The 20099-nt window shown below is 36.4% G+C and overlaps 1 protein-coding gene across 1 annotated transcript in view; it reads left to right on the top strand.

Annotated features, from left to right (window-relative positions):
• The window catches only part of LOC150075257 (uncharacterized), a 258146-nt gene that overhangs the window by 182124 nt on the left and 55923 nt on the right, over positions 1–20099 (top strand). The window contains exon 5 of the mRNA XM_090388340.1: positions 17347–17504. Within this exon, the coding sequence (XP_090244466.1) occupies positions 17347–17504 (158 nt within the window). The remainder of the gene's footprint in view (positions 1–17346; positions 17505–20099) is intronic.

Genomic DNA, 20099 nt, shown 5'->3' with positions numbered 1-20099 from the left:
ATGATTTCTATTCAAGTTCAATGAAGTTTCAATACAAAATATAACCCTAAACTTATATCTCAATGCAGTTATAACGCTATACTTAGAGACATAGATACATGTTCATTTATACAATATACATAAATACATATACAGTGGAACTTCTGTATTACGAACTTCTATTTAACGAATTTCTCTATATTACGAATTTTTTCGCAAAACATTGCACCTTGAAACGAAATTACATGTAAAATTAACCACATATAGCGAAGTGTTAGTCTATCTATAATGAATTTTTTAAAACAATTAGTAAAAGCATTTACTGCTAAACAGCTGCTCAAATATACGGCCTCCTACCCTATGAAATTGCTCATTAGCATCTGGAATTAATCATCCTTTTAGTGAACACTTGTGGCCATTGATGCTCGTAGGAGGGTCTTTGTTTCATTTTTGTTACAGTTATAAAACCAAATTGATTTTCTTAAAAATGTGGTCATAAACTTTACAATAAATAGGGTAGATTTGTAAATTGATGTTGGCTAAAGGGATAACGAAATTCGCTGCGGTAAATCTTTAGCGTGCTGTGGCAGCAATACAAATGTTTCCCTAGTCGGTTTTTAGTAACACCCACTGAGTGACATTCGCCTCTCACCTCAACTATACCATGTGACCTGTCAGTCATTATATGATATGTCCGTTCTCATGTAACTGGACTCCCAGTAGATGGTTTTCATGATTTTTTTTTTTTTTTTATTTCGTTCTTTTCAAACAATTTGTCTTCAATCACATAGGCTATATGCTCTTGTATTTTTTTTTCTGAAAAGTAACATACAGCATACATTAACCATAAATTTTCTTTCGTGTATATATGAATGAAAGTAGAATAAAAGAAATTCACAAAGTCGTATATTTCTTCAAAGTGATTGATAGGAAAGGTCACGTGATACTGTTGAACTGGCAAGCGAACGTCATTGAGTAGGCAGTACTAACAATTCACTATATGGCCAGTGCAGCTGAGTAAGTATTAATGTCAAGTAAAGATTCTTCTTGTTATTTACCAGGGTTTTAAGAAAAAAGATATTGTGGAGAAATATGGCATACCTGCAAGCAGCTTATCTACGATTTTAAAAAATCGAGAATCAATTTTAAATGCAATTGGAGGAGGAACAGACAAGAAGCGAATTAAATTGTGTATATACGAAGATGTTGATAAAGCTGTTCTAAAATGGGTGCAAATGATATGTGAAAAGAATATACCAATATTGGGTCCAATAATTAAGCAACAGAATTCAATGCGAGCACTGGGCGGTTAGATAAATTTAAGGAGCGCCACAGAATTGTGGAAAAGGTTATTTGTGGAGAAAGTGTTAATGTAAGCAAAGAAGATTTTGGAAGAATATGAACCTAAGGATGTTTTTAATGCTGATGAAATGGGTTTATTCTTTAAATGTTTACCGAATTGAACACTTGCTTTTAAGGATGATAAATGTTTTGGTGGAAAACAAAGGAAAGAAAGAATCACTGTGCTATTTGGAGAAAATATGACAGGAAATGAAAAATTAAGCCTTTTAGTCATCGGAAAATCAAAAAACCCAAGAGGTTTTAGAGGCACAAAATCTTTGGAAGTTCACTACACCTTTAATAAAAAAAAGCATGGATGACAAGTGATATTTTTGAAGAATGGATATTAAAACTAGACAAGCGTATAACAAAAAAAAAAAAGGAAATCGTGTTGGTAACTGCAACTGTCCGGCACATCCTGCCATTATTTTTGCCAAACTTAAAAGTGTGAAGTTGTTGTTTTTACCATCAAAACTCCAGCGAATGGACCAGGGCATTATTAAAAATTTAAAATTTTATTATTGAAAGAGAATAATAATGAAGATTGTCAATGTGTTATCAGAAAATAGAAACTTGGAGGTTATAATTAACCTTAGAGATTGCATCTCTGAACTGGCAAAAGTTTGGACAAACGATGTCACTGAATATACTATTCAAAATTGTTTTTCAAAAGTGGGATTTGCATTGAATACAGAAGTCGAACAACAACTGGATGAACAAGATAAACTGCCCCTTTCACAACTGAAAAACGTTTCGACATTATTAGAATCGTCCGGAAACATCGAAAATGATATAACACTGGATAGTTATGTTTATGTAGATCAAGATCTGACTACAACAGAACATCCAAATGAAGATGAGATACTGCTGAGCAGTGTTAGATGCGACCATGATCACAAAGAAATTAACGGTGATGCTGAAGACGCATCATAACAACTCGTAGAAAAGCCAACTCGCGATGAAATGATTCACGCTTAAATGGTTCGTCTGGGTCTACAGTTTTGTTTGTTTGTTATTTGGTTTTTAGGAGCATTAGCAACTAAGGACATATTGCTCCGGAAATATGCGGTGGTCATTCCCTGACCTTTCCGCATCCTCCATATTTGGTGGTGACAGGCTCGAACCCCGGTCTAATCAAGGAGCGTGTGCTATGCACTGCTGCTCCTTCCCACCTGGCTACGGAGGCACCTGTACAGTTTTGTGAACATGTTCTTGATAATGTTTTTAATGCTCTGAATAAATGTGAGGTTTTCTTTGAGAATCAGACATTTTGTACTGTGCAAACGAAAATTGCTGATTTTTTTTAAATTTGTAATACTTAGCCGCAAAAATTGTCTAAACGTAATTTAAATAAGTATGTTTTTGAAATAAAATACATTAAAAATAAACATAGATTCATTTTCTAATTAGATAACAATGTCTAATAAAAAAAGATATTCTCTGTATAACGAATTTTTTCGTTGGATTTATCAAATTCATTATAGGGAAGTTCGACTGTATTTAAAACACAGATCCAGTTAGTCCAGTTAAAGATGCCCAGGAACTACAACACCCCCCCCATTAGAAAGAAAGCTCACTAAAATGTGATCAGTCCATCAATTATAAAAAGTGCACATTGAAGTTCAGACTTAACTGGGCTCGTGCATATGCCACAAGCCCAGTATTCTGTGCTATTACAATGGCTAAGTTTTAATTAACATCACGTAGGAAAAGTGTTGCTGCTGCACTGAATGCAGGAGGGGGCGTTCATTCTATGAATGTCCTATACACACACACACACACACACACACACACACACATGAAATAGCTAAAAAGATTCACTCTAATCAGTCAACAGTGGCACATTTATTATGAAAATTACCAGAAATTGGCCATCTGAATAGAAAATAAAGAAGTGGGCATCCATGAATATCTTCTGCAGTGCAGGAAAGATTTCTGGTCTGTCTGTGTGTCTGAAACAGAAGATCCCCTTCAATATATCTCAAAACAACATTGGAGGAGGATACAGGAGTAAAGCCAATTACTGCTACAACAGCTAAATGCCTTTTCTCATTGGGATTAATAGCACATTGCCCAAGAATAAAGTGCCACTTTGATGCAAAAATATGAATATCCAGCATCTAAAGTGGGAAAAGGAGCATGCTAGTTGGTCTGAGGATCAGTGAAAATGTGTTATTTTCTCTGACAAATCAAAATTCACCATGTATGGTTCTGGACAGCTTGCAACTGTTAGACGAAGAAGTGAAGAATTTCATCCTGACTGTATTAGCATTAGTTGAGACATATGATGCAAGAAAGCAAGCTTATACAGCATCAGCCAAAAAAAATAAATAACCCTTCCCATTTCACCAATCTGGTCACTCCAAATGTATGTCTAGTTTAGACTTAAATTTATTTAAGCTATCAACTTTCACAATAACAGATGGAAGTCTGTTCAGCAATCAACTACCCGCTGGCTAAAGGCAAACTTCCGCACATCTATTCTACAACTGTCTTTCCTCAATTTGAATCTATGCCCCCTCAAGTCCTTAATCCAAGAAAGTGGAAGTATCCCATCACCATTGAGCCTGCTCAAACCATTCAAGGCCTTATACACCTCAATCAAATCACCTCGCAGGTGCCTAGTCTTAAGATGCTACAACTTGCAGAACTTGAGCCTTTCTTTGTAAAAGCGCCCCTTTGTTCCTCTCACCAATCTTGTTGCCCTTCTCAGTACTCATTCTAGTAACTCTACATCATTCTTAAAATGAGGCCTTCAGACCTGTATGCAGTACTCAAGGTGTAGCCTGACCATTGCCTTTTACAAAGAGATAATCACCTCCTTGTCTCTGCTAGCAAAATTCCTATATATCATTTACAAAACTCCAGGACCTGCTCTGGCAGCCGATCTGCACTACTCAGAGAACTTCATATCTGACTGTACAATTACCCCCAAGTCTTTTTCATTCTCCACCTCCCTGAGTGTAGTACCACACAGTTGGTACGTTTCTCTTGGTTTACTGCTACCCATATGCAGTACTTTGCATTTGTCAATGTTAAACTTCAGTTGCCACTTCTCAGCCCATTTGCCTAACTTTTCTAGATCCTGTTGCAGTAGCATACTGTCTTTACTGTCATTAACAACCCTGCCAACCTTTGTATCACCTGCAAACTTGGGCATTAAGCCTGATATACCTTCATCAATATCACTGATAAATACGCAAAATAACAATGGGCCCATCACCGAACCCCAGGGAACTCCACTAATAACATTAGTTCACATAGAGCAGTGTCCATTTATTACCACTCTGCCGTCTCCCACTCAGCCACCCCTTTATCCATTGCTGCAACTTGCCCTTAATGCCATACAGCCTCAATGTGTTCAACAGTCCTCCATTTGCAACAGTATCAAAAACTTTCCAGATACCAAATTATTTTTTGTATCCAGTTCCTTTGTGACCACATTGGAGTATCCAACCAAATTGGTCAGACAAGACTTCCCCTTAACAAACCAATGCTGTGTCCGAACTATAACTGGAGTCTTGTGTACATGATTCTGCAATGACTATTATTTTCCCTGGAACAGAAGTTAAACTAACAGGTCTATAATTATTTGTGTCACCCTTTGCACCCCCTTTGTGAATTGCAGATACATTTGCACATCTCCAGTCCATAGGGACCTTTCCTGACTCTAAGCATACTCCCATAATTATGGTAAGGGTTTGCTTACTTCACTTGCTGCCTCCTTCAATATAACTAGATAGATTCCATGTGCTCTGGGTGCCTTTTTTATGTTTAACTTCAACAATTTCTCCTCCACTTTGCTCTCAATTATTACAAAATCACTTAGCTCCCTGTTCGAGTTTGATAAACATCTGGCATTCCCCTCCTTGAATAACTCCTCATGTGTGAATATAGATGCAATATACTCATTTCAGTTGATCAGCTACTTGAGCAGGATCATCAAAAGTCAAACCATGTATGTTAAGTGGCCCAATCTGATTTCCCCCTTCCAAAGATTTCTCGTAATCTGCCTTTTTGATTTGATTACAGTCTAGCTTATACCTGCTGTAGGATTCTGTTTCACCTGATAATTTATATGCATCCGATGCATTTTTCTCTGCCACGAGCCTCATTAATTCATCTGACATCCATTTAGACCTGAACCTTGAACAGTATTTCTTAGCTGGTATGAAAAGCCTAGTAGCTCCCAAGATTAAGTCCTTGAAGGCTTCTGATTTAGAATTCACCATTGGTAACACGTCATTTGAGACCACTGTAGTCAGTCACCTTTACAAAAACAAAAATTCTTTCCTTTACCCTTAATGGTAGTTACATCTTTAAGTAAATCTCACATCAGTACACTGTGATCACTGTCATCTAGTGTTCCTTTATCTTAAAATTCTCCTCTGGTTGCCCCTCAAACATTTTGCTGTAGAAAATAATCCTCCAATAAATCCACAAAAGTCTTGCTAGTGTGCAAGTGACCTACCCACAATTTCCAGTAAATATCTGGAAAGTTAAAATCCCCCATTACAAGACATTCTGATTTAGTGGCTCACCCTATTTCTGTGCACAATTGTTCATTGTACCCATCAGAGTCATTAGGCCTATAACACACTCCTACTCTCATTTTCTCTTTCCCAGTGTTTGTCACACCAAACAGACTCAACATTGCACTGTCCACCCGTGTCAAAAAACGAAATTCACTTCGATTTTGTGTTTCTTAACTAACAGCATGACCCCTCCTCCCTTCCTATCCTTTCTGTACACATTGTACTCCCCAAATTCCAATTCTGCACTGCTTGTATCTGTGACACCATGTCTCCCGATATCCCAACAATATCTGCCTTTTATGCCTTGATCAGCACTTCGAATTCATCAAATTTATTTACTATACTTCCACCATTGGTGTATATGCAAATATACATGTTGTTTTTGGTTTTTAGGAGCATTAGCAACTAAGGCCATATTGCTCCGGTGATATGTGGTGGTCATTCCCTGACCTTTCCGCATCCTCCCTATTTGGTGGTCAAGGGCTCGAACCCGTCTAATCAAGAAGTGTGTGTTACGCATTGTTGCTCCTGCCCACCTTGCTACGGAGGTACCTGCAAATATACATGCACCTGTTCTTACTCTTAGTTACCCTAACATAGCCCATGTATTTAATTGTTCCATGATGACTCCCAGCAGCTCTTGAAATCCCCAGCAACCTGCTCTCCAGGCTGCTGCTCATTACAATAGAAGCAGTGCAAGAATCCCTTTCGCCTCTGCCTGCAGCTACTGTTAATCTGTTAATCCCCATCCAAGCTAAAAGTTTTCCGACCCACCTAACACTGCCTCAATAACTTCAGCAAATATTCTTTCAAATATATTGTGTCCATAGTGAAAATTTCTGCATCTCAAATGATATGGGGCTGTAATTTCACTTAGAGGAGTTGATCATCTTGAATTTGTGAAGGGAACAGTGAATACTGAGGTGTACAAGGACAGTCTTGACAGTTACTTTCCACAGTTAGAGATCACTATGGAGGTATTGCCAATTGCATTTTTCAGGATGGCTCCATTCCATATCATAGAGCCAAAACCATAAGTACTACTTCATAAAATTAACAGAAGTTTTAAATTTTGGAAATGTCCCACTCTTAAATAAATGTAAATAAATAAATGTAATTTATTTGCTTAAATAAATGTAATTTATTTTAAGGGGTGGTTGAGGGGGAGAAGACAGAGAGTGGTAATCAATGGACATTGTTCATCGTGGACTATTGTTATTAGTGGAGTCCCTCAGGGTTCAGTGTTGGGTCTTTATTGTTTTCTGTATTTATAAATAATATTGATGATGGTATATCAAGCTTAATGTCCAAGTTTGCAGACGATGCAAAGGTTGACAGGGTTGTTAAGGACGCTACTGACGCTATGCTGCTGCAACAGGATCTGGAAAGGTTGAGCAGATGGGCTGAGAGGTGGCAAATGAAGTTTAACATTGATAAATGTAAAGTACTACATATGGGAAACAGCAACCCCAGAGCAATGTATCAACTCTGTGGTACTACACTGACAGTGGTAGAGAATGAAAAGGACCTGGGGGTAATTGTGCAGGCAGATATGAAGTTCTCTGAGCAGTGCAGATGGGCGCAAGAGTAGCTCATGGTGTCTTATCAATGATATACAGGAATTTTCCTATCAGGGATAAGGAGGTGGTTATTCCCTTGTATAAGGCAATGGTCAGGCCACACCTTGAGTGCTGTATACAAGTCTGGAAGCCTCATTTCAAGTAGGATGTAGAGCTGCTGGAACGAGTACAGAGAAGGGCAACAAGATTAGTGAATGAAACAAAGGATTGCTCTTACGAAGAAAGGCTTAAGTTTTGCAAATTACAGTGTCTGGAGACTAGGCACCGGCGAGGTGATCTGATAGAGGTGTATAAAGCCTTGAATGGTTTGAGCATGCTCAATGCTGATGGGATTCTGCCTCTTGCTCAGAATAATCACCTGAGAGGGCATAATTTCAAATTGAAGAAAGATAGATGTGCGGAAATTTGCCTTTAGTCAGCGGGTAGTTGGTTGGTGGAACAGAATTCCATCCCTTGTGGAAGTTGATAGCCTAATTAAATTTAAGGCTCAGCTGGACAGGTATTTCGAATGAACGGAGGGGTGAAGTGGAAGGTTTTTTTTGGTTTTTTTTTTTGGCTGATGCTGCATAAGGTTGCTTTCTTGCATCATATGCCTCTACTAATGCTAATGGTCTTTACTGTCCCCAGGTGCAAAAAGGGTTGAAGGATAAATCAGTTCACACAATAACATGTCCTGGGGACAGTTCAGACTTCAGTCCATTTGAAAACTGGAACAAAATGGGTGTTTCAGTTATGCAGAAGAAACTAAAAACATTTAGAGAGCTACAGGACACATTAATCTGTGTTTGATACAATAATATCTCACAGGAATACATTCAGAATCTTATCCAGTCAATGCCATGACAATTTTCAGTAGTCATCAAAGTATTAGTGTGCTTTTTTTTTACTGTTTTTGGTTAAATAGCTGCCTGTCATCCTAGTGTGAGCAAAGTACTGTAATGAAAAAAATCACTGCTTTCATAGAATTTTCGTTATTATATAAACCTAAGTAACATGATGTTATTTTGGACATACTTATTTCATTGCATATTTACCCAATAAGGCATAATAAGTAAATGTTTATGCAATTAATATTTCATGTGTATTGTTATTACTTATTTATCTTCTTTCAGCCAATTCTAAAAGATTAGCTGCCAGTATAAGGACAAACAACTTGACTAATTTAAAAATGAGGAGATGCGCTTTTTTTTTTTGTCATTTTTTTTTGACACCACTATGATCGATAAAATGAACAAGTGAGGCACATCTTCACAGGTAGAAGAGAAAACAACCAGGGGCCACAAGTACAAAATTTGGGGACTGAGAGTTTGGTGAAGTTCGAAGTGGACTTACATGGCCACTTTTTGGTGAAGATATAATTGATAGGTTTTCTTTCTTTCTTTCTTTTTTTTTTTTTCTTTTTTCTTTGCATGATGCTGGAAAAATTCTTTTTTAGTGACTAAAAAGGAATAATATTACTGATGACTGCCTCTAATTTTCAACGCTATTGCTGCGCTGCTATCTATTAATGCTGTGTCTGGTATTAGTTGGAAACACACATGGTAGCATGTGCTGGACAAATTTAAAACAATTTATATATGTAATTGGATGCATTATTTGAAATATACTTGAAATGGCTTTTTAAAAATATTATTATAAAATTATTTTTTATTGCAAAATTATGGAAACAAATAATTGCTTCTGTCACTAATTTGTGGCATGACAGTAGATCTTAATTATTAGATTATGAGCACTATTATAAAAAAAGAAACATGTACCACAAAACAAGACAGTATTACCTCTATAACAAGATGCCCCAATATTAAAAGAAAATAAATTCATAAAATAAAAAAATATTATTATTAGATGATTATAAGCACTATTATAAAAAAAGAAACATTATATACCACCATGAAACAAGACAGAGTTACTTGTATAAAAAAGATGCCCCAATATTAAAATAAATTCATGAAATAAGAAAAAAGCATGCTCTTAGTAGTACAGGTGACAACTCCCTGCTCGAGAAGATGCATCCTCACAACCATTAAAGCATGAGTGCCAATTCCCATTAAACAGAAAATTAACAAGAGAAAAGGAGCTCATGTACAATCTTTTCAAAGGGACATTAGTGCTCGTGAATTCCAAAACAGATTGGATTTAAGTTGTTTATCACTGTCCCCTGAAATATCAACAGATGTCCTTATACAATCTAAAAATAAGAAGAAACAAATAAACTCAAATCATGAAATATGCCATGGCCACTGCCCTTTATAGATTAAATAAGGAAATATAACAAACAAAATGTAAATATGAATGTGAACCCAACCAATTGACATGTCTAAACTAAAAGCAAATATCCAAATAAACATTAAACCAAATTATAATACACATAAACATAAATTGGATTTGAGGCAACCAATTAACTCTAACCAAGTGGCAGAATAAATTAAAACAATGAAGAAAGCAATGCGTTGTTGTGGGCATTCATATTAAAGAAAAATGGAAGAGAACAGAATGAAATGCAGTGGACCACGTTACAACTATATCAGAAATACCTTTGTTATAATGAGACAAATGTGGTTATGTCTTCAAGACCATTAGGACTATTTACCATGATGATACCATATTAAGACTTTATACCATGAAACAAGTTCATGCTGCAGTTTACCAATAACGAATAAGGTAGTCTCTCCCATTTTGGGAGGGACATCATATCTTCTTATGCATTCTTCGTTAGTAGCCTCTAAATGATGATACACTGTTTTCTATGTTTGTTTCAGTTTACTCTTGATTAGCAAGGTCAAAGTTCAAGTTGGAGTCTAATAGACACTATGCTAGCGATAGCTTTTCTTAGTTTCAAAGGAGGTTCAAAATGCACCTCCATGGCCAATTCAGTAGTCTTTCCCTTAGGGAGCTGATGTCAATTGTACTTTGATCCTTGTTGAAGATGTAGAAACCATTTTCACATTTCTGCAAGGGATGTTCAATAAGAATGATTGCTTTTGTTATTTATTTATTTATTTATTTTTATTTATTTTTATTTTTTTTTTTACAACATACCTTTATTAATCATCTGTATTTTGATGGTCCATTTCAAAGTAGTCCCCATTGATGAAATGCACTTACTCCATGTTTCTGCAATTGTTCAAAAACATGGTGGAAGCTATTTTTTTACATGTATTTGAGAATTGCCTCTGATGTCTCTACAGCTTCTTCTGGTGACTGGAAACATTTTCCTCACACCTCCTCCTTTAACTTAGGAAATAAAAAGGTCAGTGCTGTAGGGTGGATGAGGGAACACATATGACATTAATGCTGCCTAAGTACTTAATGACAGTATGAGCAGTGTGAGGTCTTGTATTGTTGTCAGTGCATTTTTTTGGGATGGTACGGCCGGCACATTTATTAACAGTGATGTGTGACATTTGGATGCAGTGAACTTCAAAATTTGTAACATTCCATAAATTTTTTTCACATGTTTACATACTATTCAAATAAGCTTTAAATTATTTAACTAAATTTGCATTTTTCACTGTCTGCTGTTAAGATATTTTCTACATAAAATTATATAACCATTTTTATAATTCTAAATTACTCAGTCGGACCTCTGTTTAATGAAGTCCTTTTGTAGCGAATTATTTTGAATTTCCCTTGGAAGTAACATTTAAAATACTTTCCGTTGAGCAAAGAAAATTTTCATATATCGAACGGAGAGAATTAACTCGGTACGCAATGTTTGCATTTCTGGCCTTCGGGCAATTTAGACAATTAATGCTGCTGTGCACATTAAGAGAGCTAAAGGGATTACTATTCTACAACTTAGTGGTACCTGGTAAAACCTATCCAACCACCTGTCCCACATACGGAGAAATCGTGCTAGTCAACAGTGAGTAGATCAAGGGGTATTCCCAGTGGGCTCTGGTCCACCTTCTACTGCAGTGGTGTCCAAACTTTTCCCATACAGGGGCCATATTAAAAAAAATTCAGGGTTAGATATCTTTATGCTGTTTTAGTTGATTTTCTGGGCGGGCCATAGGTTGAGCGATTTTATTTTCCCCCAAAAAATAATCATCTGTTGTTTCACGGAAGTGCATTATCGACATTTTTCCGTAAATTTTCCCTATCTTTTTTTTTTTTTTTTTTTTTAAGTTGTTGGCACATCGGCTTCTGTGGCCATATTGCACCTCCCAAAGTTTTTGCATTTTCTACTCTGATCCAAGCCTGAGGCAGGATTCAAACCCACGACCTTTGGGTTGCCAGGCAGACACTTTACCCACCCGGCTAGCCTGGTCGGCCTAGCCGGGTGGGTAAAGACATTTTGGATAGTTTCAAAAAAAGAAAGAAAAGAAAGGAAAAAAATTCAAATTTAAGAACTAATGACAATATCGATGACGAGAAGGAAAACGAGGACAACGAAGGTATTAAACCTTCTAAACATGAATTGTCGCCATTTGGTGAAAATGAAGTTAGAAAATTGTCAATTAGGTTACAGTTAAATGAAAGAGATACAATTCATGGATTTTGGGAATACCTAATTGAAAAATGGTTTCAGAAGAATTGAAGCATTTGATGTACAATACCAATACACTCTGAGTACAATACCAATTTCATCGAGTCGATGTGAACGAGGATTTTCACAAATGAATCTGATCGCCAGCCCAACAAGAGCTTCGTTGAAAAATAGTTTCTTCACTACTGTTTCTTAAAATTGTAGGCCTACCACTGACCTGCTTCGATCCAGCAAAATATGTCAATACGTGGCTGCTTTGGAAACGTCTTTCAGCAACATACACACAAGGAGGAAGAAAGGAAGTAGACAGAGGGTGTCGGATCAGAACTTAATAAAAATTTGGAATATTCTGCAAAAACGTTATTATGAAATTATTTTTAGGGTCCATAGTCTAACAAAAGATGCTTATAATGTCACTCGGTTATCTGTCTATCCGTCTGTCTGTCACAGCATTGTATCTCTGGAACCACTCAACCTACTGACTCGAAATAAAATATTTTGCATGGGTTTGTACATCATGTGGGCCAACATAATGCCATATTGATCGTTGTTGACAAAAATTTATCTGAGAAATGGAGGGATAAAATGTGTGGGGGGGGACAAAAATGTTGTCGACAATCTATATACACTGTTGGAAAGGGCGCCTCCGTAGCCAGGTGGGAAGGAGCAGCGGTGCGTAGCACACGCTTCTTGATTAGACTGGGGTTTGAGCCCGTCACCACCAAATACGGAGGATGCGGAAAGGTCAGGGAATGACCACCGCATATCCCGGAGCAATATGGCCTTAGTTGCTAACGCTCCTAAAAACCAAATAACTAACTAACTAACTGACTGTTGGAAAGAGCTCAACAAGTAGGTTTAAAATTAAAAATGGTGGCGCCAGACAGGAAAATTTGACTAATTTTCTTCCCCCCCCCCCCATTTCCATCGCTAATGGGGCTAATTATCAAGGGAAACTATTCCGATTGAAATCTATCGTTTACTTTTTGTGTTAAAATTTAAAAAAAAAAAAATTTTTTTTTTATTGCACTTTGATAACTCGCTTCTTTGTGCTAATAACTCTCCTTTTGGTGACAAAAAGCTTGCTAAATAGTTAGTTAATAATTCTATAAAAGCCATTTATAAATTTTGCCACGAGAAGTTTTTTTTTTATTTAAAATTGATTCTTATAACAGAACATATGATAATGATGAAAGTGTAGTGCATTTTAAAGATTTGAATTGGTAACTAATACAATTTACAAACCATGCTCACAGCCTTTTATATAGCCTTACGCTCGTGACCTTAAGACTATATGAAACAATGTGTTATTGGGTTCACGTTACGATATTTTAACAATACGATGGTGTCTCTGGAATGGATTAATATCGTAAAGCTGGGTACACTGTATTGTATAGCTACGCACGCGGTTTGAAATGCGTTATTTATGAATGTTTAACATTCATTTTTTGCAATTAATATTCATATTTTTGATTTTGTTGATACTTGATACTTAGCTCCATTAGCGATGGAAATAAGGGGGGGGGTACGAAAATTAGTCACATTTTCCTGTCTGGAGCCGCCATTTTTAATTTTAAAAATATTTTAAACCTACTCGTTGAGCTCTTTCCAACAGTGTATATAGATTGTCGACAACATATTTTGTCCCCCCCCACATTTTACCCCTCCATTTCTCAGATAACTTTTTGTCAACAACGATCAATATGGCATTATGTTGGCCCACATGATGTACAAACCCATGCAAAATATTTTATTTCGAGTCAGTAGGTTGAGTGGTTCCAGACTCATAAAGCGAGAACTGCCTGTAGCCTTGGAACCCAGCATGCACAAACACATGTTATATGCAAATGGTCATGGAGAATACCGTGCATGCTTAGTACTGATATTCTCAACATCTCTGCCAGTTACTTTGCTGTTATGCAACAATCTTCTCTCACAATTACAGAAGCAGTGTTTATTTTTTTATTAATCAGCCCCTGGGTACCAAGCATTCAAAGTAAACAGGCAAATTCACTGCAATTATAAAGCACTTCTTTAGTTAACAGGTGCCTTTTAATTTAATACAGTGTATTAAAATCAAAGCTTATTATCTGACACCACCTAAAGGAAAGACCTAAGACTTGGAAAGGAAAGCAACCTTTCTTTTATCTACTCATATTTAACTGTATTAACTTTAGCCACTTGGTCACATCGATAAAGGGATATAGGGCATGATGTCTAAATTTGCAGATGATGTAAAGATCAGTAGAGTAATTAATGAACACTGCCAAGCAGAGCTTCTTCAGAGTGACCTAGACAGACTTCAGGGATGGTCAGAAAAGTGGCAGCTATGCTTTAATTTAGCAAAATGCAAGGTCTTACACCTGGGGAACAGCAACCCCAAAATAACTTATACTCTTGGTGGAGTTGAACTGAAGTCAGTAGTGGAAGAAAGAAACTTGGGAGTTACAATACGGTCAGGCATGACGTTCTCTGAGCATTGTAGACAGGTTGCAAGTTGCAAGGAAGGCCCGTTGTGTCCTATCGATGATTCATTTGCTAGTAGAGATAAGGACGTCATAATCCCGCTATATAAGGCTATTGTTAGACCACACTTGGAATTACACACAGGTAACTCACCTGGTGAGGTCAGCAAAAGGGCATCCATATGAGGGAAAGACTTCAACTATGTGGGTTGCACAACTGGAAACTGGGCATCTTAGAGGAGACTTCATTGAGGTGTTTAAGGCTCTGAGAGGCAAAAGTAAAATGAATTAGGATGAAATTTTAACATTTATAAATTATTCTAAAACTAGAAGCCATAAATTCAAGCTATGTGGGAAATGTTTAGACTGGATTGCAGGAAGTTTTATTTTAGCCAGAGAGTTATGCAAGGCTACCTCATAGAAAGACTTCTGAAAAACAGAATCTGACTGGAACAAGCTCAGTAGTTGATCTCTCCCTATTCTCTCCCAATCTTATATTCTCTTATTAACTGGATGGTTTCAGAGTCCCCTAAGCCAGGTGTGTGCAACCTTTTCCTACTCGCAATCCCTAAATTTAGATGACAATGACATGCAACCCTGTCATATTTACTTAGGGAACAATATGAAAAATATGTCACTTATAGGTTTTGAATAGCATTTATTATGTATTTACAATGAAGATGGTACAGCATAAAGAATATAAAAATAGATAAACTCTCCCTCTCTCTCACACACTTCACTGTCCTTACATTTAACCAAGAATTTCACATCCATGAAACAGTAACAAATGTACAATAACAGTCATCATAGGCAGAGGATTAGATCAGAAGGCTTATTCCGATTGTTCAACTACATTTTATTTATTGTATCATATCATGTGACATTATAGGAACTACAATGGGGTTGTGAAGGAGTGTCACCAATTAAAGAATTTTGGAAAGAAATAAGGCCCAAACATAATACCTTTATTGTTATTTAGAGTGACATTACTAGGTCATTGTAGTGACATGTCACTACATTGTCACATGATATAATAAAAGTATTATGTTAGAGTATGATTTCTTTTTCAATGTTCCTTAATTGGCAACCCTCCCTCGCAACCCCTTTAACTTCTTCCAAGACCCCCACGTTACACACCCCTGCCCTAAGCAATGACCACTGTCCAGTGATCTGCAACATTTTAACTGTTACCCCTCCACAAACCAAAACAAGAACGATATGGTGATTTCATGATTCCAGCTGGAATCAGTATCAGAAACTGTCTCTCCCTGTAACAAGTGACATAAGTTACTCTGCAGTATCTTATTCACATGCCAGATAATAAAAGTAGCTGAATCAACAATTCCGAAAAATTTGCAAATGTCCTAATATCTGGGTGGAATAATGATGGTAATAACGAGGGGGAAAAAAAAAAAAAAAAAAAAAGTGTAAAAACAGAGCCTGGAATTCACCCCATAAAAATTCTACTGCCACTGATTTATAAAAAAAAAAAAAAAAAATAACAAGAACAAAAGTCTGTTATATAACGGAGTAAAAAAAGCATGGATCTGCTTTGCCTCAACTCTGCAAGACTTGTGGAGTAGAATTTTTCCCAGCGTGGTCTGTGCTTATTAATAAGAGAAGCTATTTTTACAGGGATGGGATATACTTAAATAGAAAGGGTGCAAGAATATTTGCTGATGCTATTGAAACAGTGTTAGATTGGTCAGAAAATTGCTAGCTAAGGGAAATGCAAAACTAATGAATTAAAAGCAGGCACAATGAGAGATGTGATTCTTGAACTGCTTCTCTTGGAACGTGCAGTAGCTTAGAAAGCAGGGTGCCAGGGATTTCAAGGCTTGCTATGAGCCATCATGGAACAAATAAATACATAAGCAGTTTTCAGGTAACTAAAAGTAAGACCATGTGCATGTGCACCAATGCTAGGAGTATAGTAAATAAATTTGAAATACTGGTCAAGTCATCAAATGCAGACGTTATAGTAGTGATAGTAATAGCCCTAAGTTCAAGAAAGCCACAGGCTTTGGCTGCACTGGCCAAAAAATTAAGTAGATAAGAAAATACAGATTATTTGCTTCTTTCCTGACATAGGTAACTATCCAGTTGACCATTGAATTTATTCAAACTGTCAGCCTCAGCTACCTGCAAAGGCAACATGTTCCAGCAGTCATTGGCTTGCTGGCTAAAAGAAAACTTCCTACAATCTAGTCTAAACCTCTTCCTCTGTAATTTGAATTTATGCTCCTGAGTTTTGAAATTCTCTATTATGGGGATATCAGTGACATAGTATTACCCAGATATAAGGAATGTAAAATTTGAATATAGGGAGTACAATGTGTGCAGACAATGGCTTGTGCAATATTGAATCAGTTTGGTGTGACGTCCTTATAGCAAATGCCCTTAAAAGGTTTTTAAGAACATTGAAGCTACATCTTCCTCGCAAATTCTTGTGAGTCTCCTTTCTAGAAGTATCTTCAGGAGGACCTCATATTTTAAATATTGTCATCTGTGGGTTATGAGTAATGCTCGTGAAACCAGAGCATCCTCAAATCCTTATAAATTTGAGGTACTTATGCTATTATTATAAAATAGCTTATATACTAATAACTTATATAATAACTTAAGTATGTACACCTACAGAATTACATAAAATATTTTAAAGAATTATGCTTATCTTTGATACTCTCTTCACTATCAAAATATCTTGCTATTTCTTGATATCTTGAATCAATTTTGAATTACTCACCCAGTTAAAAAAATAATAATAAATAAAAACCCAAAAATTTACCCAGAAGCAAAGCAAAAAAAAAAGTGACCGCCACTGAATGCTAAATTCCTGTGATTTTTTACAGTGTCACTTGGTAGTGATAAAAAAGTTAAACGTCTAATTACCTTATATAGCCTTACTTCCCTATATAAATGGTTTCATTGATGTTTTTAAATTTTTTTTCTCTCAGATGATAGGACAAATTCTCCTCCACTACCTCCTCAGCCACGCACATTTAATATTGGAGACCTGGTGTGGGGACAGATTAGGGGCTTCCCCTCCTGGCCAGGAAAACTCGTTAGAGAAGATGAAGTAAAGGGCAACCATGTAAAGAGTGAAGAAGGAAAGGTATTCTCTCTCTCTCTCTGCTGATTAAATGTGGTTTTTTTATTATTCATATTAAGCTACTTTTAATTTTTTTTAAATTTATATTAAAAATATATATTGAAATTGTTTTTTTTTTTTTTTTTTTCTACAGGATGTTCATTTTAAAAGTAAACTCAAAAACAACAAAAAAATTAAAATGTAATTTATTATCAGAATAATTAATAAATAAGCTTATAAATTATGCTGGAAGTGTCCTCCATTAACAGTACAGGTAACCCTTATGTAACACGGTAGTTAGGGTCCTATAAAATCTCATGTAGTGCAAAATTGTGTTATACGGGACTAAGAACCAGTACAAAAGGGGGGGGGGTTACATTCCAAAAAAAGCTAATAAAAATAAACCATTTTGTAACTATTGGAAACTTAACTTTTATTAAAAATAGTAATGACTTAACAAATGTCTTACAAACTGTGATACATATGTCCAATAACATATGTTCATTTAATTTTCTTCCTCTTCATTGCTGCTAAGCACAATAAAATCAGAACGTTTTGTCTGTTGCAGAATATCTTCACCTTCTGACCTTTCTTCTGCAGAATCTAGATTTTGTGTATTTTCTGCTCCCTTTAAAAAAATTAGTGATATGGGTTTGTTTGCTTTTGCTTGATCTTCGTAAATTTTTAAATTAAACTTTTTTATTTGCTTTCCATTATACTGGTAACGCTATTTTATTTACACCTTTAATCGCACAAGAAGTAGAGGAACTATGAACTAGCATAGGTTTTATTATGTAATCTTCTGATGCATTACTGCACATAAGTAACATTACATGATCTTTTGATGCCTTAAAACCTGGTGCAGTTTTCTCTTTTTTTGAAATAAACATTCCGATGGGCATTTTTGTCTTCCAAAGACCTGTCTCATCAGCATTTAAAACTTGATGTGGTGTGTATATGTGCTCTTCAATAATGTTTTGAAATTCCTCTGCATACTTTTTGGCAGCCTCGTTATCAGCTGTTGCACTTTCTCCTTGAATTCTTATATTATGTAATGGAGAAGCTGTTTTTAAATTGCTCAAACCAACCTTTACTGGTAACAAACTCCAGGAGAAGATTTCCCATTTTCTTTTAAATGGTTATACATTTTTAGTGCCTTTTGTTTAATTAAATTGCCTTCTAATGGGATCCGTTTTTTACTGCAATCGTCAATCCAAATACTGAGTGCTTTTTCCATTTTCTGAATTATTGGCGCTCAGGGATGAGCTGTCGTAGGGGCGCACAAGTTCGATAGCACAGAACCTAACATGGGGATTTCCCAACAAAATAAAATACAGGTATTTCCCAGTAATTTTTTTTGCATAAAGGCTAGTGAGTCAACAGCCGGGATTCACAAAAAAGAATGGAAATGTTGAAATATTACATCCAACATAATAGCAGTGTTTTTCCCCGCACAAAAACTCAAGGCGCCTCCATAGCCAGGTGGGAAGGAGCAGCAGTGCATAGCACATACTTCTTGATTAACCGGGGTTCGAGCCCGTCACCACCAAATACGGAGGATGCGGAAAGGTTGGGGAATGACCACCGTATATTCCCGGAGCAATATGGCCTTAGTTGCTAATGCTCCTAAAAACCAAATAACAACAACAAAAACTCAAAAATACAGTGTTACGCGAGGTTTGCCACAATGCTCTAACTATGTTAGAGCAAAACTATGTTATGTAAGTACCGTGTTGTGCGAGGATTGCCGCAATTTATCAGTCATTTTAGAGCAAAACTGTACAGGGGTTGCCTGTACATAAATTCACTCTTTTGCTTACATTGCTAGTGATGTGACAGAGTTTGTGCTGATGCACTCCTATACCTTCAGCACTCACTTTGAGCTGCTGAATTATTCTTGGATTTCTTTTGTAAACTTTATATTTCTATTTTAATAACCCTCATAAAAAGAAGTAGTGTTAAATTGGGAGCCTTAGGTGGCAAAAGTCCTTGTGATACGATTCAAACCTCAAATAACTCTTGCAACATTGCAGTGCTTGAGCATGTGATATGACAGGTTGCTCTATCTGATGGAGCCATATGCCTTTCATTTCTTGTATCCAAACAGTACACTGCATTGTGATGCCATAGTAAAATCAAAACTTCTTTATCTAGAGTATTGCCACTTTGCACACAATTATTGTTAGAGAATTTTAGAACAAATTTCATTATTATTATGATTAATAGTAGTGGCATATGATGCAAAAGAACAAGCTTATAAAGCATCGGGAAAAAAAAAAACATCCACATGATTCATCATCCCCTTCAGTAATTTCTCTAGTTCTCCCCAAATTTATTCAAACTGCCCACTTCCTCAACACCAAATGGAAATTCCAACAATCAACCACCCGCAAGCTGAATGTAATCTGCACACTGCAACATTTTGAATTTGTCCCCCCTTCATGTGTGTCGTCTGAATAAGAGGATGAATGTCCTCAGCATTGAGCATGCACAATCAATTCAAAGCCTTAAACACCTTAAACAGATCACCTCACAGGTGCCTACTCTCCAGCCTACTGTTTACACAACTGAGGCCTGTTTTGGTAAAACCACCTTCACCAGTCTTATTTCCCTTCTCTG

Source organism: Mastigoproctus giganteus, chromosome 14 (genome assembly GCF_048544385.1).
Source record: "Mastigoproctus giganteus isolate SK-2022 chromosome 14, ASM4854438v1, whole genome shotgun sequence".
Classification (NCBI taxonomy): domain Eukaryota; kingdom Metazoa; phylum Arthropoda; class Arachnida; order Uropygi; family Thelyphonidae; genus Mastigoproctus; species Mastigoproctus giganteus.
Note: the sequence above shows the minus strand (reverse complement) of the source record. Positions and strands in the feature narration are given on the sequence as shown.